Source organism: Orcinus orca, chromosome X (genome assembly GCF_937001465.1).
Source record: "Orcinus orca chromosome X, mOrcOrc1.1, whole genome shotgun sequence".
NCBI lineage: Eukaryota > Metazoa > Chordata > Mammalia > Artiodactyla > Delphinidae > Orcinus > Orcinus orca.
In genome coordinates this window covers 98,578,809-98,605,366 of record NC_064580.1, presented here as the reverse complement: position 1 = coordinate 98,605,366, position 26,558 = coordinate 98,578,809, and the positions used below count along the sequence as shown (strand labels likewise).

The 26,558-nt window shown below is 44.0% G+C and overlaps 1 protein-coding gene across 4 annotated transcripts in view; it reads left to right on the top strand.

Annotated features, from left to right (window-relative positions):
* The window catches only part of AMOT (angiomotin), a 60,486-nt gene that overhangs the window by 8,287 nt on the left and 25,641 nt on the right, over nucleotides 1-26,558 (top strand). For 2 of the 4 annotated variants that reach the window (XM_033413335.2, XM_033413336.2), the window contains exons 2-8: nucleotides 402-479; nucleotides 6,855-7,003; nucleotides 8,878-9,811; nucleotides 16,013-16,520; nucleotides 21,311-21,455; nucleotides 22,282-22,374; nucleotides 24,905-25,050. In XM_033413335.2, coding sequence (XP_033269226.1) covers nucleotides 8,940-9,811; nucleotides 16,013-16,520; nucleotides 21,311-21,455; nucleotides 22,282-22,374; nucleotides 24,905-25,050 — 1,764 coding nt within the window. In that variant the 5' untranslated portion in view covers nucleotides 402-479; nucleotides 6,855-7,003; nucleotides 8,878-8,939. The remainder of the gene's footprint in view (nucleotides 1-401; nucleotides 480-6,854; nucleotides 7,004-8,877; nucleotides 9,812-16,012; nucleotides 16,521-21,310; nucleotides 21,456-22,281; nucleotides 22,375-24,904; nucleotides 25,051-26,558) is intronic. The other 2 variants (XM_033413337.2, XM_049704487.1) reach the window with 1 other exon arrangement.

Sequence of the window (26,558 nt, the reverse complement as noted above, 5' to 3'; positions counted from 1 at the left end):
AGAGAGAGAGAGAGAGAGAGAGGGAGAGAGAGAGAGAGAGGGAGAGAGAGAGAGAGAGAGAGAGAGAGAGAGAGAGAGAGAGAGAGAGAGAGAGAGAGAGAGAGAGAGAGAGAGAGAGAGAGAGAGAGAGAGACTGTTGGAGTCCCTAGGGAATTTGCTTTCCTAATGAATTTCTCCTGTGAACTGTCCTCTTAATAATTGGAGAGTCAGCTCTGTAGAAGTTTGTGTCTAGTAACCCAGCACAGGGCAGCAAGTCAAAAGACCTGGGTTCTGATCCTGGCCTCACCAGTAAGCCACAGTGAAACCTTGGTCAAATTAATTATCATGAGCTATCTGTCCTGGACTTAAGCTTCTCCGGTTGTAAAATGGAATTAATCACATCGGCCTTTATTTCCTCACAGAGCTGCAGAGAAGGACAAATAAGATAACAGAAGTGAAAGAGCTCTTGTCTCCTTAGAAGAAAGGCTGAGAAACTTAAGGTAAGAGTATTATTGTTATTGCTATTCTGTGTCTTTCATTCCTTTTCTTCTCTTTCTGTTGCCTCTAGCAAAGTCTTTGGAAAGTTATAGGCAATTATTAAACATGCTTTATGTACCAGTTGATATTTTAGGTGTTGGGAATGATACAGAGGAAAATCATGCACCCAGTCCATGCCCTCTAAGATTGCAACTTCCATTTCTGGCTCAGCCTATTATAATGATTTCTACCTGGGTACTTAGAAGCATAAAAGACAAGAATTAACTTCATTTTTTCTCTCTGCATTGTAACTGGGGACTTCTGTCCCTGGAGCGGTGTACTACAAGGTCTAGATTGAAGGTATGTGGGGGAAAACCCGTGCAGTGTAAATAAAGGAATTTCTCTCTCACTCCCACATTAGCAAAGTACCTGACCCTTGAATGATCACTGTTTTTTCAGGCGTCTATCCTGAGCTTCATCCTTGGTTCTGTTCTGCTCCTACTCTATATGATCCAGCCCACTCTTTGACCTTAGCTGTTATCCATATGCTAATAACTCCCAAAGATGTATATCAACCTATCTTTGACTCCTCCCTTTTCAGCTTCCCCAACATTGGTTATCAGATTCTATGTCTCCTACTCAGTTCATGAGTTTTTTCCTCTAGGAAGTTTTGTTCAGGTGGCCCAGAGTTTTTTTGCAGGGTCCTCTGCATTGCCTGAGCTATCTGCTCGTACCTCTGGTTTCCCATTGGATTGTGACCCCTCTGCTTGACTGGGAGCTCCTTGAGGACAGGACCCTGTTTTATTTCTCTTTTTTATCCATCCTAGGGCCTATACAGTACTTGGCTATAGTAAGTGCTCAATAAAGTTTGTGGAAAATATGGTGATAAATGTTGTGATAGAGATGTGTGTCCAAAGTCCAGTAGGAAGACTGAGAAGAGAGAATTAAATTTCCATATTGAGCAGAGCTGGGGGCAGGGGGAAGATGGAGAAGGACTAGGGAAAAGTCTTCAAGGAGAAGGTGGAGAGCGGAACTGCCCTCTTCTGAGAGTTCTGACAAAGCAGCCCAGGAAAGAAATGCTTGTTGTGTCTGCTCTTGCTAAGCCAGGGGCATCTCTGGCCAGTTGCCTCCCCTGCCTTAGGACTGGATGACTTTTATGGTCGGATCTGCAAATAAACCTCTGTCTATAACACATTGACCATGTAAGACAGGTGCCACTTAGTCATATAATATTAAACAAGGCTGACCTTAAATGTGCCTCTTTAACCGTGGTTGAAAATAGAGGTACACACACAGGCTCATGGGTCATGTATGCTTAGTTCTATACAGCAAAATACCCTTTAAAATATATTGAAGATTGGTTCTGAAAATTAACAGATTGAAGTCTCAGAATGTAGCACATTGGGTCACTAGAACTGAATGTCTTTGAGCTGACTGTCAGATCTTTCCAAGGGCAAAAATGAAACATGATATCAGCCATTACAGGCCATGAACCTGTTCTCACCCACCTGATGCTTTTACTAATTAGCTTCTTGGCTGGGTGGCAATTTGGGGCAAGTGCATGCAAGCTGGATTCACAGGGGAGCCCACATTCCACTCTGCCATTTCGCAAGCCACTGGGATACTACACTGCTCCTCTTGGCTTCTTTCCCTCCCAGGAGTCCTGCTCTGCCCTGGTGGAAAAATGGGAGCAGGAGAACTTTTCATTAAGTGGAGAGATTTCATGGGGCTTTGGCGTTTTGTTAGTTTTATTTATTTATTTTTTTAGTGGGTTGTCTGAAAACATTCATGTTACTTGACCCATTAATTTCACTTCCGGGATACTATCATTAGGAAACAATCCAAAATATTGAAAAAAAGGCTAAATCACAAAGATGTTTTTGTAACATGATTTAGACTAGCAGAAAATGAAAAGCAATTTAAATCTCTTAATAATTGGAGAATGGGTCGGTGAATCTTGATACACTGGTTTAATGGACTGTTACACACAATGTTTGTTAAGAAGTCTGTGCCACAGCATGGAGAAAGTGCTGATGACTAAGTGAAATGTAGGACCCAAAATGATATGTACATTAATATTCCACTGCTTTGTAAAAATACAAAAACACATAGGAAAAAACTAAAGGAAATATTCTACAATGCTTGGGTTGAGGTGCTGGGATTATGAGTGGGGTTTTTTCTCTTTGTTCTCAATATTTGCATGTTGTGCTTATATTACTTGTAGAATAAAGTAAAAATAAAAGTGGGTAGTATGCCAGTGAAGACAGGAGATTGGTAAAGCAGGCAGCTCGTAGGTATATTCTTAAACTTTTCTGGGTTTATGCTCAATCTGATTTCATGGACTGTTTATACTTTTTCTGAGGCAAGAAGAAATAGGACATTATGGTGTGATCTGTTCCTCCCTTGGAATGGGTGTGCGTGGAGGGAGGTGGAGGGGTGGTGGCAACAGGATTCTCCTTGTTACTCAGTGTTTCACTGCTCGTGTACACTTTAGGGTTAATCACCTTTGTTGCCTATTACCATGTTCAAGCTAATTGTTTTAGAGTTCAGAAGAGTAAAACTACCAAATTGACCACGCCTTGAGTTATCATCTGTGAAACAGATAACTGACACTGGTCCAAGATTTGGAAATGCCAAGGACTTACTGTGGTTCTTAAAATAATTTTCCAACCTAATCTAGATAGAAGTAGAGATAGGAGCAAAGAGGTGGGGCCAACTCAAAGCCTGTTCTTAAGCTAGCGCTGAACTTAAATAACAACAAGTGCCAAGTTGGTATGATGTTGACAAGACCTAGAACAGGGTCCTGGAAACATTGATCAGTGGAGATTCCTTTTGCTTTCCAACCTACCTGCATATCGTAGCCTAGAGAGGAGAGATTTTGCAGGGTCCTTCTGCCATACTTCTGGCTAAACGCCTTCCTCTTACATTTTTGAATTTTCCCTCCTGCCTTTAACACTTTACTTACAATGGAATTGGAAAATTGAAGGTAGCATTAAGCCAGGTTTATAATCTGTTAAAACCAGAGTCAATTCAATTTAATTAATATTTATTAAGCATCTTCTATGTACGAGCTAATATGCTAGATAATATATTGTAGTGGAAGTGCTATTACCCTAGAAGTAATAAAACCTGCACTCTGGTCCTGGCTCTGACCACTTTTAAGCTCTAGCAGCTTCATCTATAGAAAGAGAGGGTTGAAGCACTAGATGGTCTCCCGAGAGTCTTTCTACTTCTAGCCTTCACTTATCTAAGGACATCTGCACAAAAGACTGAGCTGCAAATAAAGGATTTAAAAGAAAAAACCCTTACTTCATAAAATTGCTGTACCCTTCTAGAAAAAGACCCCTTTGAAAAAATAATATTCATAGATAATATTTATTGAGCCTTTACTATGTACCAGGCTCTGAGCTTAGCACTTTACATAGATTACTTCCCTTAATCTTTATAACAACCCTTTGAGGTATGAGCACCGTTAGCCCTATTTTGCAGATGATGAAATTGAGACTTAGGGAGATCAAGAGACATGTATGAAGTCAGTAAGTCATAGATCCAGGATTCGGACTTGGGCAGTGTGACTCTAGACCCAGGCTTTTAACCATGGTATTTATACTGCCTGCCCATTACCCAGTGAAAGTTTAGGGATAACCTGCAAAGGGACCATTGTTTCTTACCTCCCAAAGGAAGCAATTAGTATCTTGCATTGCAAGACTCTTGGGAAAGCAGTTCTCTAGGACACTTCAGGCCACAATATGGACCAACATGAGAGGACATGAGAGAATTCAGTGGGCTGTTTTGCATCTTTGTGTGGGAGGTTGTGTGTGAGTGTGGGTGTGTGTGGGTGTGTGTGGGTGGGTAGAGGCTGTGTGTGTGTTTTATGCACAAATACGTGCACGTAGGTATAGGGAAAACTTTGAACTGGCTTCTTTCCATTTAGCTGGAAGTAAAATGGTATGAAACAAGTTGACCAAGATTTAGCAGAGAAACAGGTTTCCTAGACTTAGATTCTTTATCCTGGTTGGTGGAGTGAGGGGTGGGGGCAGAATAGGAGGAGGAGGTAGAAGGGATAGAAAGAAGATCTTATAGGCAGATTTCAAAATTAATTGAAGGGTAGGAATTCGGTCTGCCCTGCCCACCTTGTAATGTTGATTTTCTGGGTCTTGGCTTGGGAAATATCTGGGCTCTCGCTAATGTGTTTCATTTTGGCTCGGCCCCTCAGGTATACTGGGAGTGGCCGATGACTGCAAATGGAGTAAGAATTTAGCTTGGCCTCGCTGCCCTGTTGTTGTTACAAAAGAGTTGAATATATAGATTCCAATTGCATTTTTAAAGAGAGAACCATGGATATCCTTTCTTCCCCTATCAAGTATCCTCAGGGACAGTCTGTTTGTCCAGGGGAAACAAGGTTATTTTATTGATTGAAGATGATGTCAGACCCCTGGCAGTGGCATGATTAAAGCTGTGGGCAGATTAAAGGTTGCAGAGTTCATAACTATTTTAATTCTTGCGCATGAGACAAGGAATCTTTTCCTTTCCTTTCTCTAATAAATAAATGGAGTAGTGTTCCCCTTCTTATGTGACTCTTATCATGTAGATGAACATAAGTTCTTTAAGGAAAAAAAATCAGTAAACTGGGGAGGAATCAGCAAAGCTTTTTTCTTAGACGGATTTCTTTTCCTCTTTTAAACAGAAACAAAAAAGGCCAGGGGGCGGGGTGGTGGGGAGGGACAATCTGTGTCCGGTTGACATAAAGTGGTTTGGGTTTTGAAAAGGATATGGAGGAGAGGGGACAAAATAAAGGAAGAGAGTAAGATTTTGGATATGTAAAGTTTTCTTGGTGAGGAGCTGGGTGCCAGGAGCAAGCCAGTCAAAATCAGCATGAAGAATCTAAATAGTACTGGAAAAGAATTGTAGTGGTTTCTCACCAGGGGCTCAAGTTTAAAAGCCTTGGGCTGTTTTCTGCGTGTTTCAGTTGAAGAAAAAAAAAAGACAACTGTTTTGTTCAAAATTGGACAATAGAAGCACAGCGGTTATTTACCATAGCTCTGTTAATAGCCCAGCTTTGATTCCAATTAGAAGTTGTTCCTCTGTTCTGAAATTGGGGGAGACACCCAAAAATAATTACCTTGCATATTGGAGGTGATTTTGCTTTTGCTTGTGATTATACGTTGGACCGAAACAAGATGGAAAGACAAATTTCCATGTTTGTTCACTGTATATCTGTTCATTTTATTTTTGGCAACATTGCAAGGAAATAATGTTAAATTAATCACTGTGTGGTTTTGTGGATTTTTTTTTTTAACTTGGATGTTTTGGACATGCTCCCAAAATACAGGGATGCTTGTGTGCTTCCTTTGCATTGCTTTGCTCCTCAAATGGTGTCCCTGGTGTGGATTAAAGGCTTTCCTTTAAGTGATATGAGTGAGTCATGGCTAGGCCAGGGAAGAAAATAGGAATGTAGAACATGTGCCTCTCACCTAAACACAAACCCTTCAGTTTCATAACCATTTTGGTTGGACCTGCAGGGCTTTTCTGAGGGTCAAAGGAGTAATTCGAAATGAGGACTATGTCAGATCCATATCTGGTGGGCGTTTGCATCTAGTCTCTATAATGTGAGTCCAGTAGTTTCCTTTTGTGGAGATACTGGGGCAGTGGAAGTGCTGAGAAAGCAAGTTGAGGCATCTTCTTGGAGAAGAGTTGCTGCTATGTGTGGAGAAGGGCAATCACTTTTGCTACTCCAGTAAGAATGGATGGGCCATTGATCAGATTGTAAGCTCTGTGAGGGCAGGAACTATGTGTTGTGCGTCCTTTGTAACCCTCATTGTGTTTAGCACAAGGCTGGAAAATGTGTGGAATAGCCAGGATGCAAGAAGCACTTAATGACTTGGTTGAAAAGAAGCTTGGGTTTTCTTCTGCCCCCCTGAGGCTGTAGCAGTTAAATCAGGAGCTTCACCGAGTGTTCTTTTTTTGTCTAAAATCTACCTTTTGATGACTGCCTTCCCGTCTGGGATGTGGGCCAGTGAGTCTTGCTTACCTTTCCTGCTACTGATAGCAGTTTAAATGTTGCACCCAAAAGGTGACAGTGGTTATAGCTTTTGTCGTCACCTACCATTCCAAGTCAGAATGGAAGCAGCTGCGCCTGGGGGCTGTGAGGCTAGAGCAGAGCAATCCTGAACATTTCTATCCCCTGGAGACTGGACGAACCCCTGAACACAGCCGCTGGAGAGTGAGGTTTCTTTTTGTCCTTGTGGAAATGGACTCTGCCACTCACATAAAAGGCAAGCACACGGCGGGTAAAGTCATCCCCTTGGAAGGACTGGTTTGGTTAACTGTTGGCCATTGGTGGCAAAATAGAAACGACGTTTTTATTTCTCCCTCCCTCCCCTTCCTGACCATTTCAGAGTGACCAGTGGTTGGACTCTTGGCGGCGCTTACCCTGAACCTGAGTGTTAGGGGAGAGGGAATCTGCCGTTGCGGTTTCTGGAGCTGCTCATAAGCAAGAATTCCCTATCCTGAGCAAGGCTTTAAGCCTAAAAGAAAGCAGAAATAGGTATGGACCATCGGTGTGAGTGGGTGCCGGTGTGTGAGTGCGAGCCCGGGTGTGTGCAGGGCGGGGCGGGTGTGGGGTGGGAGGGGGTGGTGCGCTCTTCAGAGTCTGCATTTCCCTGCCTTTCAGGAAGGGTTTCTAAGTGATTTTGTTTGAACCATACATGCTCCCATTTCTATTTTTTGGAGAGAAGAGAAGTAGTTTTCTAGTCATCTTTCCAGTTTCAGGCACCAGCAGAAATTTATATGTTATACCTGTCAGCCTAATAGAAAATCGCAATCTGACAGTTTAAGTACAGGAGTCCCAGAGGGTCACTGCGAGAGAGGGAAAGTGGACTTAAGGGCAGGTTGCTCAGCCCCTTGGTGCGGACTTCCCCCCAAAATATGATGAATGGGATTTAAAAGGGGCCTTTGGAAGGTTAACTGTGGGGTGAAACTGCTCAATAGAACAATTAGAAACCAGGTAGCAGTAATCATGCAAGAAGTGCAAAAGGAGGGGGGATGACCTTTTTCCATCTACCACACGCATCTTCTGGGTCACTCCCTGCAAGACTAAAGGAAAAGGGGTCATGTTTCCAGAGAGACTGGAGACTATTTCAAATCATAGAAGTCAGGGCCTGGGAGCCAGGACTCCAAAGTTCTCATCTAGGAACCCGAGGCTGGTTAGGTTGACCTCATTGTGACTTTTTGTGTGACATCATGTCCATTCTCCAACACTACTTAAGATCCTTGAAGTGAAAGTTTCACTACTGAATATTAGTATTGAATTGCAGGACTTAACATGACAGATTCTGTCCAAAGATTTTATGAGCCTGTAATGAATTTGCATAGACTGTGCCGTGCAGAGAGAGAGAGAAGAGAGAGGTCACCTACCACCACTTTTCAGGTGGGAAAACAGAAGCCAAGAAAAGAGGAATCAATTGCTTAGGTTAACCTGTAAACCCATAGCATGATTAGAATTTGAGTTTTAAGTTGTCTTTACTACTGATATCCATTTCACTCAACCCATATTATCTCCCTAAGAAGAATTGGGGTGGGGGAAGGGATATGGTAATCATATCCTTTCCAGAAGGATGACCTTTTAGTTTTTCAATTTCTAAATGCTGTCAGTGGCACACTTCAAATAAAGAGGGCTTCCCCTTTAAGCTCCTCCTACCCAACAACAACAACAAATTCTCAATGACTATTTCTGGATGGCTGAAAGAGAAACTTTGTCAATAACAATTCTCCCAAGCCCTTCTCTTACTAAGCTAAGGAGTATCCAAAATGGACAATACAAAAAGGATTTTTTTTAAAAAGATATGTTTCAGAGTTTTATGAGATCAGAGAAAAAGATTTGCATCAAGCAGAGATCATTTCTATCTGGTGCAAGCCAAGCTCTCTTCACTTTGTATTTATTTGAGTTATTATTTGGCATTTTGTAGCTCCCTCCACATGCTGAATAGCTTTACAGATCCTGCCTATGGGGTAATTTCCCTCATGGTTCTTCCCCCGCTGCCACAACCATAAGAGTTGGATTTTTCATTTCAGTAGAATACAGAGAGATGAACTTTGTAAGGACCTAGGAAAATTGCCCTCTCTGATCACCCTACTTGGCTGCTTCACGTTTCCCCAGTGCTTTTAGGAGTTAAGTCAAGATTGAATACTTAACCCAGGCTAAAAGTAAAAGAGGAAACAGAGGGCTCTTATGCCTCCAAGTTCCTCATCATGTCAATGTTAGAGCCAGAAGCCACCAACGATTAACTGATTAATTCTAGATTCAGTTCTCTACTTTGTCTCTGCAGTGGAATCCTCACCCCCAAATACCCATTTTCTTCCCCTTTAGAGGACTGATTTATCCATCACCTGGATGTTAAGCTTCCTGTTTCCCCTTCCCAGGTCAAGGGCAGCCCAGGTGCCCAATTTCTCTCTCTCTTCACAAGGCACCACCAGCAATAGAGATGAGAAATTCTGAAGAACAGCCAAGTGGAGGAACCACAGTATTGCAGCGTCTGCTACAAGAGCAGCTCCGCTATGGCAATCCTAATGAGAATCGCAACCTGCTTGCCATACACCAGCAAGCCACAGGGAACGGCCCTCCTTTCCCCAGTGGCAGTGGGAACCCAGGCCCTCAGAATGATGTGTTGAGTCCCCAAGACCACCACCAACAGCTTGTGGCTCATGCTGCTCGACAAGAACCCCAGGGGCAGGAAATCCAGTCAGAAAACATCATCATGGAGAAGCAGCTTTCCCCTCGAATGCAGAATAATGAAGAACTCCCGACCTATGAGGAAGCCAAGGTCCAGTCCCAGTACTTTCGGGGCCAACAGCATGCCAGTGTCGGAGCTGCCTTCTATGTCACTGGAGTGACCAACCAGAAGATGAGGACTGAGGGACGCCCGTCAGTTCAGCGGCTCAATCCTGGAAAGATGCATCAGGATGAAGGACTCAGAGACCTTAAGCAAGGACATGTTCGCTCCTTGAGTGAACGACTAATGCAGATGTCACTGGCCACCAGTGGAGTTAAGGCTCATCCGCCTGTTACCAGCGCTCCCCTCTCCCCACCACAACCCAATGACCTCTACAAGAATCCCACAAGTTCCAGTGAATTCTACAAGGCCCAAGGGCCACCTCCCAGCCAGCATAGCCTGAAGGGCATGGAACACCGAGGCCCCCCACCAGAGTATCCCTTCAAGGGCATGCCACCCCAATCTGTAGTGTGCAAGCCCCAAGAGCCAGGGCACTTCTATAGTGAGCATCGTCTGAACCAGCCAGGGAGAACAGAGGGGCAACTGATGAGGTATCAGCATCCCCCTGAGTATGGAGCAGCCAGGTAAGAGAGTTCCCTTTCTGTCATTCCCTGACCTCATCCCCAACCAGCTTCTGCTGTGTGTTGGGAATCTTAAGGGAAGGAATGGGCAGGTGTTTGGTATAACGAACTCTGCAGTGCATGGCTGGCCCCTGGCTTAGCAAATTTCCTGCCAACCTGAATTTCTAGCCTCTTCAGCAGTCACTAGCCCTGTATTAACATACCCTTGACTTTATAGGTTGAGCATGGCCCCAGCTGCCTAGTGGCTGAACAGGAGCACAAGTCTTGATTTCAGCAGCTTTTCGCTGTCCGGTCTCCTCAGATATTGAAGGAAGAGTCAGTGTTCCTCTTCTTGTGAGTTATTAAGCCCTTCTTTGAGGGGAAGTAAATTATCTTGCGCTTGAGTCTGGAATATCCTATCACTTTCATTTATTCTCCTCCACAAAGCTCTCTTCACTAATTTTTGCAAACAGATCTTTCTGCAGAATTTGTATGATTTTCTCAGACACTAAACAAACATCCAGATATTGTTGGGAGAACTATATATGTGCAGGTTCAGAATGTGACTTGCCGTGTACTTCCTTGCAGTTCCTGAAGTCTGGACTGCTTCATCTTTCTTCTGTAGAGAGTTTGTTAGCTGCCGGTGACGTTTTTAAACATCTAAGTCAAATTCACCTCATATCATATAGATGATAAAATGCAGAAGGAAAAATATTCCCATGGCTTCTGTACAACTTGCCATTAGTTCAGGACGACTGTTTTGTATATTCATTAATTCCTAAATGTACTTCTGAATTATTCAGGGACCGATTGACTCATTGCTGTATCAACCAGACCTTAGGATTCTATGATTCTGTTCATTGTTCCTGTTGGGGCCATGTCTCCAGTCAGGAGTATTTCAGCATATGGGACAGAGGGAAGGTTTCAACCTTGGGCAAAAATGATGGCAGTTATGTGTGGTATTCCTGCCGTGTTACCATAGGTAGTTATGGGTGGCTTTTTTCCATAGGCAGCCCCTAGACGAGGCCTGTGATCTCTTTGATGCCTAACTTTTTGCCTCCTGTCCCCTCGTACTCATTTGGGAAAGAGTCTCTTGGCTTGAAGTATAGTGGGTGACTCAAGAAAGAAGGCAGTCAGTGGGTGGAGTAGGGTGAAGGTAAGAGAATGCACCTGGCATTTCCTGGTATTTCATTTTTTTTCACCTCTAGGCCCTGTTTTTTTAGCCAGAGGCAATTCACTTTGGGCTCCACCCCTAACTTTGCCAGTTTAGGATTTTTTTAATTCCTTAACCCAGGCTGATTTCCTAACCTTTTTCAACCTCCTCTGTGCAGCATTCAAAGGGCAGGAGCCTAATGTCTGATAAGTGGCTTGAAACAGGAAATGGGGTAATGGACGGGGCCCTTCCGGTTTAAATGAGCAAGAACCCAATTCCCATCTGCCCAACGAAATGGAAGACCCAGGGAGGGGTTGGTCCATTGGACTGCTTAGCTTAATGGAAACCCATCCAAACCAGCAACATGGCAGTGAAGCTGGGGGGGTTTATTTTGCTCTCTTCAGCAGCATGGAAGAGTGTGTGGGACTCCCTCCTGTATGTGAGTGGGCTGTAAGTGTATTGCCTTGTGGGAGGGGATTGTGTTGGCTGGGGTGTGGAGCAGAATCCAAGCCCCGCTCAACACATGGCCCGCCTTCCCAGGAAAGCTATTTTCAGAACTCATTCACTAGCATTGTTTGTGATCTGAAATGACTCCCACAGTGTTTGAAGCTAGATAGAAAAGCCCTTTGATCTGCCTAAAAAAATATTAAGGAGCCCAAAGAGAGATTTTTTTCCCTCCCCATACTGATTAAACCACCAAACTTAGCTGCATATATTTAACTGGAAGGTATTTGTATTTTCTCCTCCCTCCTATGTAATCTGTGGCTCTCTCGCTCTGTTCCCCAAAGCAGTAGATTCCACGCTGATTACCCTCTCTTGAGCGGTATTTTAATACACAGGGTTGCTGGAACAGTTTTTTTTTTCCTCTATGGGAGAGGAATAGGGTGCTTGATAGGCTCAAAGAGTAATCAAGCCTAAGACAATCCTAACCAGAAGATGCTCTTTGTGAGCTTTGGGTCTGCAGCAGACAAACTCTGGCAATAAAATTTTTGCAGAGCCTGGGGTGAGGGTGTGGCACCTGTTGACAAATTACTGGCAATGGGAGGTCCTTGAATTGCTTTCCGTAAGTAATACCACTTTTAGGTGGTGGTACATTTTTCCTCCTTTATTTCCTTGAACCAACTAGCAGGACAGTTTGTGAGTACCTTTCCAAGTAACTGCCGCTAGCACCAAACGATTAGAAGACAAAATCCTTAGTTCTTAATCCACAAATTACAGATCAAGATTCAGAGTAAGCTCTTTGAACAAATTGTTCAAAAAACCTTTGTTGGCCTTTAGAGGTGCGGTGAAATGCTAGAGATTTACTGTTAAAATGAACAAAACGTTATAAACAGTCTTTTTTATTACTTCATCTTCCCTATGCCCTCCTCCCCACTTAAAAAATAAATATCCTGAATGCCCAGAACTCCAGATGGGAAACAAGGCCAAGCCATCTGAAGAATTAAAACTTTTCTGAATCTTTGTCTTTCTAAGTGCTGAGCCTTTTCTGCATCCGGGGTTTATACATTTATCAACTGTTTTTAAAAATTAAATCCTTTCTGTTTGTAAAGCAGCCACCTCCTTTCAATTGTTGAAATCATGCCCAGATCTGAGGTTTCTTGAAATCCTTTTTTAGTGGAATCTAAGGGTGACCTAACTCTGTAGTTCAGAGCGGAGCTGGTTGTGCAAGAGAAACAATCAGGAATTTGCAGCCCTCTCCAGGATTCAGAGAGTAACCATCACAGAGCCTGGGAAAGGCACAGTTTCTGTGGGGAGAATAAATTGGGTTCCAGGCTGTTGGCACCTGCTCTGGTGAGAGTGTGCATGTGCGGGCTTGCACACGTGTAGGCCAGGAGTGTATAGTGTGCTTTGGGGGTGTGTGTGGGGGGCTGTGTGTCTGGGAAGGGCAGGGGCTCCAGTCAGAGAGGTGGCAGGGTGGAAGTTGCTGTGTCAGCTCACTGGATCTGCTTTTGCTTTCCCTTTGTGTCCTCACAAGCTGTCTCTGGGAGGGATTTCCCCCGGCTTTGAGGAGATGCTGATTTTGGTCACTGGCCTCTGTCCTGCGTATATGTCAGGTCTCCTTTTCCGCAGAGCACCTGGGGCCCAGGTTGTCTTAGGAAGGAGGAGGATGAAGGGAGGGAAGGGGCAGGGAGGCAGGTCAGGGCGTCCATGGGATCATGTGATTGTGTGGTCTACAAGCGGCTTGTTGTTCCTGGTTAATGTGTCAGTGGGGAGAGATTCCTGCTGCTGTGCAGTGGAAGGACCTGGGGAGTGTGCCGCTCACCCAGCTGCCACCTTTATTATTACTATTACTCTGATTATTTTTTAATCTTGAGTGTAGTTTTGCTTCCTCTGACATTCCCCCAGCTCGCTCCCACTCCCATCATTCCTCAGTCCCCTTCTCTCAGGGGGAAATTCACAGGAGTGTTAATACTGTCCTACTTTTTCATGGTGGGCGGATGCCGGAGTCCAGATGGAGTTCGTTGGCTGGAGGGCTTTCTCTCCTTTTGCGACTGCCCAAACCTTGCTTCGTGTTTGCAAACCTGCCAGGGACGGACTGCATTGGTTTTCCCAACATCACGGTGCACTGAAATCTGCTCCCTTTTCCAGCCTGGGGAACCCAAGGGGCAGCTGCCTTTTCTCCACTTATCTTTAGGCAGAGCCCAGAGTCGTGGCTGGGGCCACTGCCATCCTGGGCTTATCCTACCCTGGAGACCTCCTCCCAGAGACCTTGTGGTCTCTACTTTCCCGAGGCCCCTGGGAGGCCATGTTCTGTCCAGGGCATGGAGGGGCCTTTCAGGAGGGAGGCCAGGGCAGGAGGGAGGCCAGTGGCTGGTCTGTTTGAGAGAGAGGTCTGGGTTGCTGATGGGACCCAGGGGAGCTGTGGGAAGGAGGCCCAGTTCACAACTGGGCATTCAGTCTTTAAAAGAGAACACCTCCCGGGCCTTGGGTTTCCAAACCGTGGCACTGAGGATGAAGGTTAATATGGTCATTTACCCCTTAAAATTTGAAATCTGGATTGAAGAACATGAAATTTAAGCCCCTCTTTTCTGCGCAAGATATACAAAAGCCCCAGCAAATCCCAGGACATCATGCTTTAACTCTAGGGATATATATAAATTATAATAGCTCTTACTAGAAGTGGAAGGAGAGCACATAGTCCATTTTACCTCTGAGGAAACTGAAGATCCACAGCATGAAAAATGCAGAAAGACTCTCCCCCAAATAAGTTTATAAACAGCTCCCAGGCTTTTGATTGAATGAGTGCTTTGAGCTCTTCGACATAACGGTTATGTATGGTAGCAACTTTCCAGTTGTAATCATAAAAACCATGTAAATTCTTCTGTCTACAAAAACTTTTCCCTCTTCAATATTCAACAATTATTTATAGTGACAGATGTGTGAAATTGGAAGAATGTGGGTACACCAGACACATTGATGGGGCTGAGAGACAACCTTCGGCTTGAGCAGGTTCGAGGGCTCTGGCGAACATCTGGGTTATTGGATATCTGTGAGCAAGTGTTTGGAATGGTTTTGTAGCTGTAAAAATCCCTCATAGTGAGGATCTCTTGTAGAGAGAGATAAATGAACAGTAATGACAACTGGAGTGTGTGTGGGAGGGGTGTGCTTTAGCATCTGGAATGCCTGTTAAAAGTTAATTGCTCCTGGTGATGCGTCCCAGTTTCACCACAAATTTTATGCAATTTAGTGCAAAGATTAAGTGGATATCCCATAAGTAAAATCACTAACAGGGTCAACCATTCTCATTGGGAGGTAGATATGAGACTCTTTGTAATTCCTATGGAGCTCAAAACTGAGAAGAGTCCAGTATTTTTGTAATTCATTTGTGACCTCGGGAACAAAATAGGTTCATGCAGATGAAGTAACTTGAGCAAGGTTACACAGCTAGTAAGCAGTAGGAAAGGTCTCCAAACTCTGTTGGGATCCAAATCCTGTGCTCTTAGCCATCTGTCTTCCCCGGATTGAGAAATATCAACTGTAGGACAGGCATCCACAGGATGTGGGAGTATATGAGGGTAGCTGGGCATGGGCTAGGGGGTGAACAAGTTTTTTTGTTTTCAGTGTATACCGACATATTCTTCCTGGTCGTGGTGATGGTAGAAGCGATCCATCTGCATACTCTGATTGTTTCCCTTAATGGCTGATAGTCCAGTATTAGGTACAAAAATGGAAGAGTCACATTAAACCACGTACCAAAGTTCTCTTTCTAGAACTTTCTATAAGCAATAGGCTGGGAATCTGAACATCAGTGGAAATCATTGCATTATAGTAGTGGAAAGAACCAGAAAATGGGACTTAGGTTCTACCCTGGAACTGCCACTAACTCACCCTGTAATATTTGGCAGATCACTTCCCCTCTCTGTACCTCAGTTTCCCCCTCTGTCCAATGACAGAGTTGAACTAAAGGATTTCTTTAAGGCCTTTCCAGTCCTTACATTTTGTGATTCAGTTAAGTCAAAAATAGTACGGTAGCGTTGCCTGTAACCCCCTCCAAATCTTGGGATTATTGCTGCTAAAGGCATCATTCAATTATTAACTGTAATCAACAATAATTATTTGGTGTCTCTAATGTAATAAGTACCTATATATCCTCAAGTAATTTTTTGTGACTATATGAATTATCCGAGAAAGTTGCAGATAACACGATGAAGGGTTGTTTTGATGACGGTTTGCCGTTTCCTTCTGCGCAAGTGGGACGAACTTTCTAACTGTGACTCTTTCTGTGTGCTGGGCCACATATAAAATGCCAGCAAAGGGTTAGTTTAAAATCCTGAGGTGACAGTTACCTAGTTGAAGACGAATTTGAAATGCTTCCCCTTGAATAACCAGTGTACAAGGATGCATCGCTTAGATTTTCATAAAGCAACCTTGGAGATCTTCTGGTTCCATCCTGCATGGGATCACACCTCTGTCGGTCAGGTATTCACAGGACCCCGTAGTCTAACCCTTCCTGCTCCTCATTTCTCAGCTGCCTGGGGGCCCTGGGAGCCTCGTCTTCTCCCTTTCTTGTGCCCCTCTCCCCAGTGCCTTTAGAGGGAGCTTAACCTGAGCACACCCTCCATGTTTTCCAGGCCAGCGCAGGACATCTCATTGCCGTTGTCAGCCCGGAACTCTCAGCCTCACAGCCCTACTTCTTCCCTCACATCTGGGGGTTCCTTACCCTTGCTGCAGTCTCCACCGTCCACTAGATTATCTCCTGCCCAACACCCCTTGGTCCCAAACCAAGGAGACCACTCAGCTCACCTGCCTAGGCCGCAGCAGCATTTCCTTGCTAACCAGGCTCACCAGGGGGATCATTACCGTCTCCCCCAGCCTGGCCTGAGTCAGCAGCAGCCGCAGCCACCGCCGCCGCCACACCATCACCACCATCACCAGCAGCAGCAGCAGCAGCAGCCAGGAGAAGCCTATTCAGCTATGCCTCGGGCTCAGCAGTCGTCTGCTTCGTATCAGCCAATGCCAGCCGACCCTTTTGCCATTGTTTCCAGAGCCCAGCAGATGGTTGAGATTCTCTCAGATGAGAACCGGAACTTGCGGCAAGAGTTGGAAGGATGCTATGAGAAGGTGGCGAGACTGCAGAAGGTGAGGCCCCCCTATGGGGATATTTGAGTCTTTTTGAAATCTTATTGGTTTAATATCGATGTAAAAGTCTCCACTTGTGGGTCCCGGCATGACTTATGGGCGCATCTTCAGGATTCTTATATTTCAACGTTATAGATGGAGCAAACTTTGGAAAAGCCTTCTGCCTGTCTTTCTAGCAGAAGTAACATTTCGCAGACACCACAGCCTTCAAGAAAGCTTAATTGAGTGTTTGAGAAATACGAAAGGCAGAGAAACTGCTTCAGAAAGTCAAGAACACTGGAGAGGTCTGTGTAGGTGAAGGACCTGCCAGCATAAAGACTTTTCCTTTTGATTATATTTTCCCAAATACTGATTTTGAATGTTAAATATAAACCCATAGTTCCCAGAAAAATCTCACCACTGAAGTTAGATCCTGCCCTGCCTTGTTCTGGAATGGGCTTAGAGTACTTTTCCGAGTGGCAGTTCTCACAGTAACCCTTTTTCAACACCCTTTCCTTTTCCCTCTTCTTGCTTTGGTCCTTCCCTGCAGATCAAATTCAACATCTGCTCTCTTTCTCTGGTGTGTGTGGGGGGCAGGAGGGGCTTAGCACCACAGCTGGGTGACAGGTGACAGCCCTAGGCTGAGGAAGTAGCAAAAGGAGTGTATGTCCCAAGTTCACATTCTTTCCTGGGCCCCTCCTGAGTCTACTGCGGCTGGGACTTTAGCTCTTGAGTGCCCTAAGCTAGGAACCTTACCTCTTGGCTTCCAGTGACTGTTGGTGAATGGGGTTATGCCTTTGGCAGCCTCTTTACAGCTTTTGTCATTGTGGAGCTCCTGTGGTTTGATCTCCTGACAATGCAGACTGTTCAGGGAGGTGAGGGTGAAGGTGGAGGAGGGAAGGAATGTTGCCTGGTATTGTTCAGCGACTCTGTCCTTAGAAGACACCCAGGAGTGGAAATTTCAGGGGCCTGAATGAAGCTGACAATATGTAAACACCAGATCTGGGTCCTAATGAAGAGGAGGGCTTACTATCAGCTAAGTATTTTTATGTAGCAAAAAATGCTTACCACCTACCCAGTGTTCCCAAGTCTGGATGGGGGTTGTTGGGTAAGAAATGTTTCTTCCCAGCTTTGCCCATAATTTAACATTTTCTCCCTCCTCTCATACCTGCCCCCCCATCACATTGGTACAATAAATTAATCATACTCACACACTAGAAGCAGACTGGCCTATTGGCTGATTAGGTTTAACAGTTGATACTGCTCCCTAAACTCTCTATTCATGGTGGCCCTGACCCCATCTTTGATGCAGTAAACAGATGATGGACCCAGATCTTCTGCAGGCTCTCTTTGCCAGAGGATGGTGAATTTTTTTTTGAGGGGGAGGGTGGGTGGCAGGAAAGCGGAGCAGAATAGGATTTGGGTTGTTGTTTTGTTCCCCAGTATGGGGAAAAATGCCTCAACCAAGCGTGATCGGGACAGCTTGAGTGTTGGGAGAAGTGAAGGCCGACCCAGTGCTGCAGTGCATTAGAGGCACAGGTTGGGGAGAAGAGGACAAAGAAAGTGGGGAGAATAAGGTAGATATCAGCTGGTGCTAGAAAAAAGAAGGCCCGAGGCTCATGAGGGGAATAAGTAGACAGAATAAGTCTAGAAACCCACCACCATCCTCCCTCTCCCCTGCCCGCAGACCAAACCAATGGATACGCCCTTCTGTGACTTCTTTTCCTGGAAGGTCCTGTTGACAGATGTACAACTTGCCCTTTTGGAGGGAACAGTATCTACAAAGAGGGTAGGGAAAGGATCGGTACAACATCTTGAAAGAGTCCTCTGAACAGCTTGAGTAAAGGGACAGCCTTCCACGAGGATGAGGAGAAAAGGGAACCCTTGTACACTATTGGTGGGAATGTAAATTAGTGTCGCTACTATGGAAAACAGTATGGAGGTTTCTCAAAAAACTAAAACTAGAACTACCATGTGACCCAGCAACTTCGCTCCTGGGTATATATCCGCAAGAAACAAAAACACGAATTCAAAAAGATACATGCATCCCAATGTTCATAGCAAAATTGTTTACAATGGCCAAGATATGGAGGCCACCTAACTGTCCATCAACAGATGAATGGATAAAGAAGATGTGGTATGTATACACACACACACACACACACACACACACACACATACACACACACACACTGGAATACTACTCAGCCATAAAAAAGAATGAAACTTTGCCATTTGCAGCAACATGGATGGACTTGGAGGGCATTATGCTTAGTGAAATCAGTCAGACAGAGAAAGACAAATACTGTACATTATCACTTATATGTGGAATCTAAAAAACAAAACAAACTAGTGAATATAACAAAAAAGAAGCAGACTCAAAGATATAGAGAACAAACTAGGGTTAAGAGTGGGGAGAGGGGAAGGGGGAGCAGAGAGATAGAGATAGGGGATTAGGAAGTACAAACTATTGTGTGTAAAATAAGGTACAGGGCTTCCCTGGTGGCGCAGCGGTTAAGAATCGCCTGCCACCGCAGGGGACACGGGTTTGAGCCCTGATCCGGGAAGATCCCACATGCCACGGAGCAACTAAGCCCACACACCACAACTACTGAGCCTGTGCTCTAGAGCCCACAAGCCACAGCTACTGAACCTGCGTGCCTAGAGCCCATGCTCTGCAACAAGAGAAGCCACCGCAGTGAGAAGCCCACACACTGCAAAGAAGAGTAGCCCCTGCTTGCCACAACTAGAGAAGGCCGCGCATAGCAACGAAGACCCAAAGCAGCCAAAAATAAATAAAATAAATAATATTTTTTAAAAGCTACAAGGATATATTGTACACCACAGGGAATATAGCCAATATTTTATAGTAACTATAAATGGAGTATAACCTTTAAAAATTGGGAATCACTATATTGTACACCTGTAACATAATATTGTACATCAAATATAATTCAATAAAAAACCATAAACAAACAAACAAACAAAAAATGGGGACTGCCTTCCAGGTGTGGCATTCTGTGGGGCACTGGAAACCCTTGTACCCTAAAGGCTGCCCAGAGCAGACCAATACCAAGCCTGCTCTTTCAAATGGAAATGTGTATTTTCTCTACTGAGCACTTGAATTTCATGCAAAAGCTTTATCAGGCTCAGGCCTTGCAGATCTTGTCTCTAAATGCCATTCACCAGTTTCCACCTTCTGTGCTGCTATCTTGGTGCCATCTGCAAGGAGAAAAACACTCTCAAGTCTGCTCTTTTCTGTGGTGTAATCCTCATTCGTTTGCAGGCAGTCCTGCCTCAGGCATCATTTTGGAGCTGGGACAGGTGGAATCTAAGTTGTTTGGTAACCCCACCTTTCTCCGAGTCTCCCACGGGGGGCCTGATATTTCTCCCCATAAAGTAGCCTGAGCTTTGTTAAGGAGGATAGTGGAAAGCTGAGAAGGAATGCAGAATGGTTGCAGGAGTCAAATTTTATTTGAAAATTGCTTAATAGGCCATGAGGTTTACTTATCTTATACAAATCATATGCAAATATCTCTGTGGTTGTGATATGTGCAATGAAACTCTACTGGTTCCAGAAAGACTCTGGAGTCTAATTTCTTATTTTCTTCCAGATTTGGGCTGATTCAGGGCAGGACCCTTTCTCTTTGAGGTTTTGTGTGTGTGTGTGTGTGTGTGTGTTTCCCTTTTACAAGATTTGCTGGGGTGTCATAAAACACAACTCTGATCATGAGTTTCTGTTAACAACTCTGATCGTGAGTTTCTGTTAAAAAATCTGTTCTGGTTTCCCACTGACTACGGGATAAAGTCCAAATGCCTGGCATTAAAGCCCTTTTATGATCTGACTCCAATCTGTCTTTGCAGCCAGATCTCACCAGCTTCCCCCTGTGTACCCCACAGTGTCCAGCCAAACGAGACTACTGGTCATTCTGGGAATGCATTCGCTCACTCAGAATAGAATACCCTTCCCCTCACCTCTGCTCATTGAAATCTGACCCAGCTTTCAGGATCCGACTCTAAATGCCACCTCCTCCCTGAAATTCTTCTCCTCTCACTTCACCCCCAAGCAGGAATAACCTCTTCCTCCCCTACACTTTATAACTTTACTCCTACTTTTCTTAATAATGTATCTTTCCCTATATTCTTTTACTTGATTAGACTGAAAGCTTCTTGAGGGCAGTTATAATGTCCTCATTCATATCTACACACCCTACAGTGCTTTAAAGAGTTCTTGTAATACTTGGCCCCTGGTAAATGTTTGTTAAATTGAACTGAACTAACTACATGAGGCTGAGGCTTCGGGGTTTTAGGGTTCACCTCTGCCACTGACTTGCTCTAGAAAAGGCCGTTGAAGTCTTCTCTCTGCTAAAATGGGGAGAGGTACCCTTGTGTAGGCCAATATCATCCCGGATTGAAATAAACATATGAAAGCCCTTTGAACGCTCTGCAATAACTATATACATTATTATTAATATTTTCAAAATTAAGAAATTCTTATTTGGAAAGGAAAATCATTTATAACTATACTTATGAAATTTATCCTCTCCTACCACCTTCTCTGAAGGCAGAAACATGTATTTGTTTTTAACCTGAGGAAATCTCGTGACCTGGTGAGTTAATTACTGAGCTCAAAGTTGAACTTAGAAATTCTTCCAGGAAACTTTTCTCATCTGACTGTGTTATGCTTGCCTCCTGGCCATCTGTAAAGCCCTGGGAGAAGTTGTCATTAAGGATTTACATATATGTTTTCAGATCGTCTTCCCCATCAACTTCCTGTCATCATCACTATCTTTCATTTTGTTGTTGTTCAGGTGGAGACAGAAATCCAGCGTGTCTCAGAGGCATATGAGAACCTTGTGAAGTCATCCTCCAAAAGAGAGGCCCTGGAGAAAGCCATGAGAAACAAGCTTGAGGGCGAGATTCGAAGGATGCATGACTTCAACAGGGATCTGAGAGGTGAGGGAATCACTTCTGAAGCATCAGTCAAGATGGTGAAGGGAACAATAAGGTCCTACTGTAAACAACGAGGTCCTACTGTATAGCATAGAGAAGTATATTCAGTATCCTGTGATAAACCATAATGGAAAAGAATATAAAAAAAGAATGTATATATAAATATGTATAACTGAATCACTTTGCTGTGCAGCAGAAATTAACATAACATTGTAAATCAACTATACTTCAATTTAAAAAAAAGGATGGTGAAGGGAAGGGCTAAGCTAAGGAGCACATGGCGAGGCTTCTAGGTCTTGTCCAGCCCACTAGGATAGTCAGCAAATTGCAGAGCATAGACCAGGCTAGGTTTTTGTGACTACAATAGTGTCTGGTCCTAAGCTTTCTTAATCAAAGTGGGATGAACTGATGTGTGAATCAGACAGTATCCCTCCTGGGTCTCCTGGACCCACTTGGCCTGTGCCCATAGTCTGTGTTACCTCTCTTCCTTTCCAGGTTTAAAGATTTTGTAATAACTTTGATGATTTTTTTTCCTGGTGAATGAAATCTATCATATATTCAGGGATGGATTCCTTGGTTGGAATTTAGAAATCTGCACTAAGGTTTTGTCAGTGAGGAGTGAAAGTATTAAAGTACTCACCTCCTCCTTCCCCGTTATGGTCTAGTATGGTTTTGAGATCCACATTTGCAAACCTATATCTGTGTCACCCCTTCTTGTGTAACAAGAAGAGACAGGCTTGTTTTGCCCAAGATCACTGTTTAGAGGGCAAATAGCATGTGCTTGGAAGTTTGTCCTTAGGGCCCTGTTGATTGTCTCCAAATTCCACAGAGCGTCTAGAGACGGCCAACAAGCAGCTTGCAGAGAAGGAATATGAGGGGTCAGAAGATACCAGAAAAACCATCTCTCAGCTCTTTGCAAAAAGTAAGTCTGAAAGCTTCAGCTGCAGGTATTAATATGTGGGTGGGAGTGAGGTGTATGAAAAGGTTACACAGTTCTATTTAGCCTTCTAGAACAGCCAGGGCAGAGTGAATGTCATCTAAGGATTCTTTTTCCTGTTCAAGCATGAAGTTGGGAGATTGTGTTCTTTTCCTTCCGGCCAAGAAGGCTGCTTGCTGCAACATCTAGTCACATCAACATAACTCCTTCTGTATTGAAACAGAGAAGCCCCTTGGAATCCCTGCTTTTTGTCATGCTAGCTGGAAAGGACCTTGATAAACTTGGGGTCCCTTAATATTGAAGGGATTTATCATTGAAGGCTGCATGTGTTGGCTCTGGAAGAGATGGGATTAACATGCAGGATTAATGATTAGTGCTTAGAATACCCAACTTGTACCTGGGGCTCCCTTAAACACCCTGTATTGTATCATATCATTCCATGCTGGGGGATTGCAAGGGTAGCTGGAGGGAGACCACTGCTAAGGCCTCAACTAGTGACTCTGGTGTGGAGTTGGAGGGTGTGGGGGAGGGCAGAGCTATGTCTTCCTCCTAATAGTGTTTCCTTTGTCTGGAAATACTCCTAGGACCCTGACAATGAATTAATCTTCTTCTTTATCGGGTCCCTAATGGACTCCACCCAGCTAGACAATGCCTCATTCTTTCCAATTACCACAGTAAAACCAGCAATAAAAACTACACAGTGGATTGAGTCCATAGGGAGAGTGAATTTCGGGGAAAACAGATGATCTACCCTGACTCCGGCAGATGCCCATAGTTGGTATCCCCTACCCCTAGCCTCCACCAGTGTGGTTCCCAGCTGGAGGGCGTTTGGTGGGGACTTGTCAGGCCCCATCTTTGCTGGGCCTCCACATGACCCTTTCAAGTCATTCCATGCGGCTTCCAGTCAGCTTTTACAAGTTGTTTGATCTTCACTTAACAATATCTCCCTCCCTTCCTGGGTTGTTCTCTTGTGCTTTGGCTTTAGAACTAGGGCTTTTTTTTTCTTCCTCATTTCCCTGAGCCTCCTGTTCCTCTGTCAGTATGTCTTAGAGAAAGGAATGTAGTTTTTCTGGTGTCATCAGTGTTTAGTGTAAATTGTTGTGAAGTTGCTTTTGCAGTGTCACAGTTACCTTGGAAGCTACTTCACTGGTGGAGAGGGTGGCAGCCTCCCAGCATAAAACAAAACAGAAAATGTATGGATTCTTGGCCCTGGATCTGCTACTTCACACTTCTCCCTGCATGGAGATGGTATTTCAGGTGTCCTAGGAGTTCTGCTGCTGGTTTATAAAATGTGGTAATTTAGTAGGTCAAATTGTATTCACAGCAGGGTGAAAGACTGTCAAATGGTTCTAGAAGGGAAAAGTGGACTCTACCTAGTAGGCAGGGAAGAGGACATGACTTTAATTTCTTTTGCCTTTGGGCGTCAACAGGGCGCCACAGGGTTGGAAGTATGTCAGGAGCCAAGAAAGCCCTCTTGAAAAGGCCCCCTAAAGAGGCCAGACCAATGCAATCCTAGGAGAAGGCCGTGTGGTACAGTACAAAAAGCTTAGAACAACCTGGCCTTAAGTGTGGGCTCCACTACTTACTCTCCAATTGTGGGACCTGGTACAAGTTACTCAAGCCCTCAGAGGCTCTGTTTTCTCATATGCACGATGGAGAAGAGAATAATACAACACCTGCCGTGTATGGTTGTTCTGAGGATTAATTTATTACAATACTCGGTATGCAATAAGTATTCAACAAATGTTTATTTCTTCCCAAGGTACATCTGAATAGATATGTAAAGTCAGAGTGGGAAGGAAGGTGAGGCTGTCCTATTAAAGTCTTTCCTACAAACTTATATATCAATGTCTTGAGAGGAGGAAGGGCACTCTACCTCCCAATGAGAATCAAAACCTCTCATTTGAGTTTCTGGTATGAGGTCTGTCCTAGTTAAAAGGAGAGGGACCTAGAAAGGCATGAGGCATAACTACATGTGTCATGGTCATCTGTAGCTACAATGTGATCATGGATTGACCTCAGTTAGAAAATCATGTTAGTGAGTGTAAAGGGTGGGATTTGCGGTTTTATGCATTTTATGAAATACCATTTTTATATCAATTTAATATACTGTCATGAGGAAACAATGGGGAAAATTTGTGGAGGCTCAATTGCTCATTGGCCAAGACAAGACTGAGAAATAAAATTGAGGAGACAAGCCTACCTGTTCTTCTGACATATGTGTGTGTGTATGTGTATGTGTGTATATTCTTCTCTGTATAATACCTTCCACAACACTTTTTACATCTACTTTCTCACTGCTTCTGCACAACCACCACTGTTAAGTGACTTCTGAATTTATACAGCAAGTTAGTGGTAGAGCCAGTGATAAGAGTCCAGGTCTTGGTGTCCTGGTTCTTGTGGCTGTGTGTGAGAACACTAGAGCGTCTAGTAATGGGGATTATTGTCAGTTTTGCCCAGGTAAGGTTTTGAGCTAGCTCTGGAATGGCAGTATTGATATTTCATGTCCTGATAGATAAGGAGAGCCAACGGGAGAAGGAGAAACTGGAAGCGGAGCTGGCCACTGCCCGTTCTACCAACGAGGACCAAAGGCGACACATTGAAATCCGAGACCAGGCCCTGAGCAACGCCCAGGCCAAGGTGGTAAAGCTGGAGGAAGAGGTATGTGTAGTTTCCTCGGGTAGCATATGAGCCTGAGGGTAGAAGAGCTGGGGAACCAAGGGCACTGGGGGCCCCCCACTTTGGCGAACTGGCAGCTGCATCATCCCCCAACAGGAAGGTACCATCTGCTACTTCTAGTTATAACTGTGCTGATGTGAGTAGACTTTGATTTGTTTTTTCTTCTCTTCAAGTTCCTTCTTTTTGCTCCAGATTAGAAAGTCACCAAGGTCAAGGATAAATTTTCATTTGCTCATTCATATAATAAGCTAACCACCCGCCTTCCCTAAGTTCTGACTGTGTACCTAGCCCTGCCTTAAATTAAGCCTATGACAGATTTTATATATATATATATATATATATACACTTACATATGTATATGTACACGTGTGTGTATGTATACACACACACACACACACACATATATATATATATATATTCCGGATATTTTAAGGTACTCCAAGGATGTTGAAATCAGAATGGTCCTTGTCTCCCCATGCTCAGTGGGAAGTTGGTCCTCTCAGGCAAAAAAATGAATCTTGAGGGCTATGCCTCTTGTTGGATTTATTTTGCAGATTGATTTTTGAATAGAAGCAATCTTGGGGTGCCTGGCACAGGATGGGATCCAAGGACCATTTACAGTTTATGGTAGGCCAAGAGCTCTGCCCTGGCTCTTACTGGCTAGGTTCTGGAATGTAGGTATGTGGTAGGGTGAAGTTCTCAGTTATTTGTGTGCAAGGACGGAGCCTTTCCTTGACAAATGCAAGGGCCCCCAAACTACTAAGCATCTGATTAATATGTATCTGATTACCCTCAATGTAGATGTTACTCAATTGCAACACTAAGCTGTGTTTATATGAAATAGAGGGAACTTTGCTGCTGGCCTGTCATTCATTAATCTTGGATGTCAGTTGTCATTGTATTGGAGGACTACTAGGTCTTAGATGTTTTGCACTTCAGGGAATGGGTATATTCCAGCAAAAAAATGATGCTAAAATGTAACTTGGTAAAGAAAATTTCACATGTCACTGACTTATCTATTCTAAAATTGGAATTGTTTTAAAAGAAAAAAATAGCCTCCATTATAAGAAGCTGAACTCTTTATAAACTTGAGATTACAAAAAAGTGTTTAGTGACCAAACCTTGAGCATTCTGGCTATTGCAGGTGAGGAGTCTTTCCTACTTTCATTCATTGCCTGCTTCCTCTCCCTTAGTAAGAATGTCTAGTTCTTAAAGATCTCCCGACTTACAGATATCCTTTGATTTCTTTTGTGGGTGTTAACACACTTGTTGGAGCTATATTGTGGACTCATGCTTTTCTAGTAGGTGATGCCATCTAACCTATGATGTCCTTTAACCTGAATTGCTTAATTGTTAAACTTCAGGTTGTATAAAGTCAGGCTGATGTTCTGCTTCCTCAGTTGTCTAGATCAGAAATACTGCCAAGTTGCTTTATTGAAAATGAGGGATACTTGTACATGCTTGGTGTCCAGGTCTTAAGAGCTTAGCAC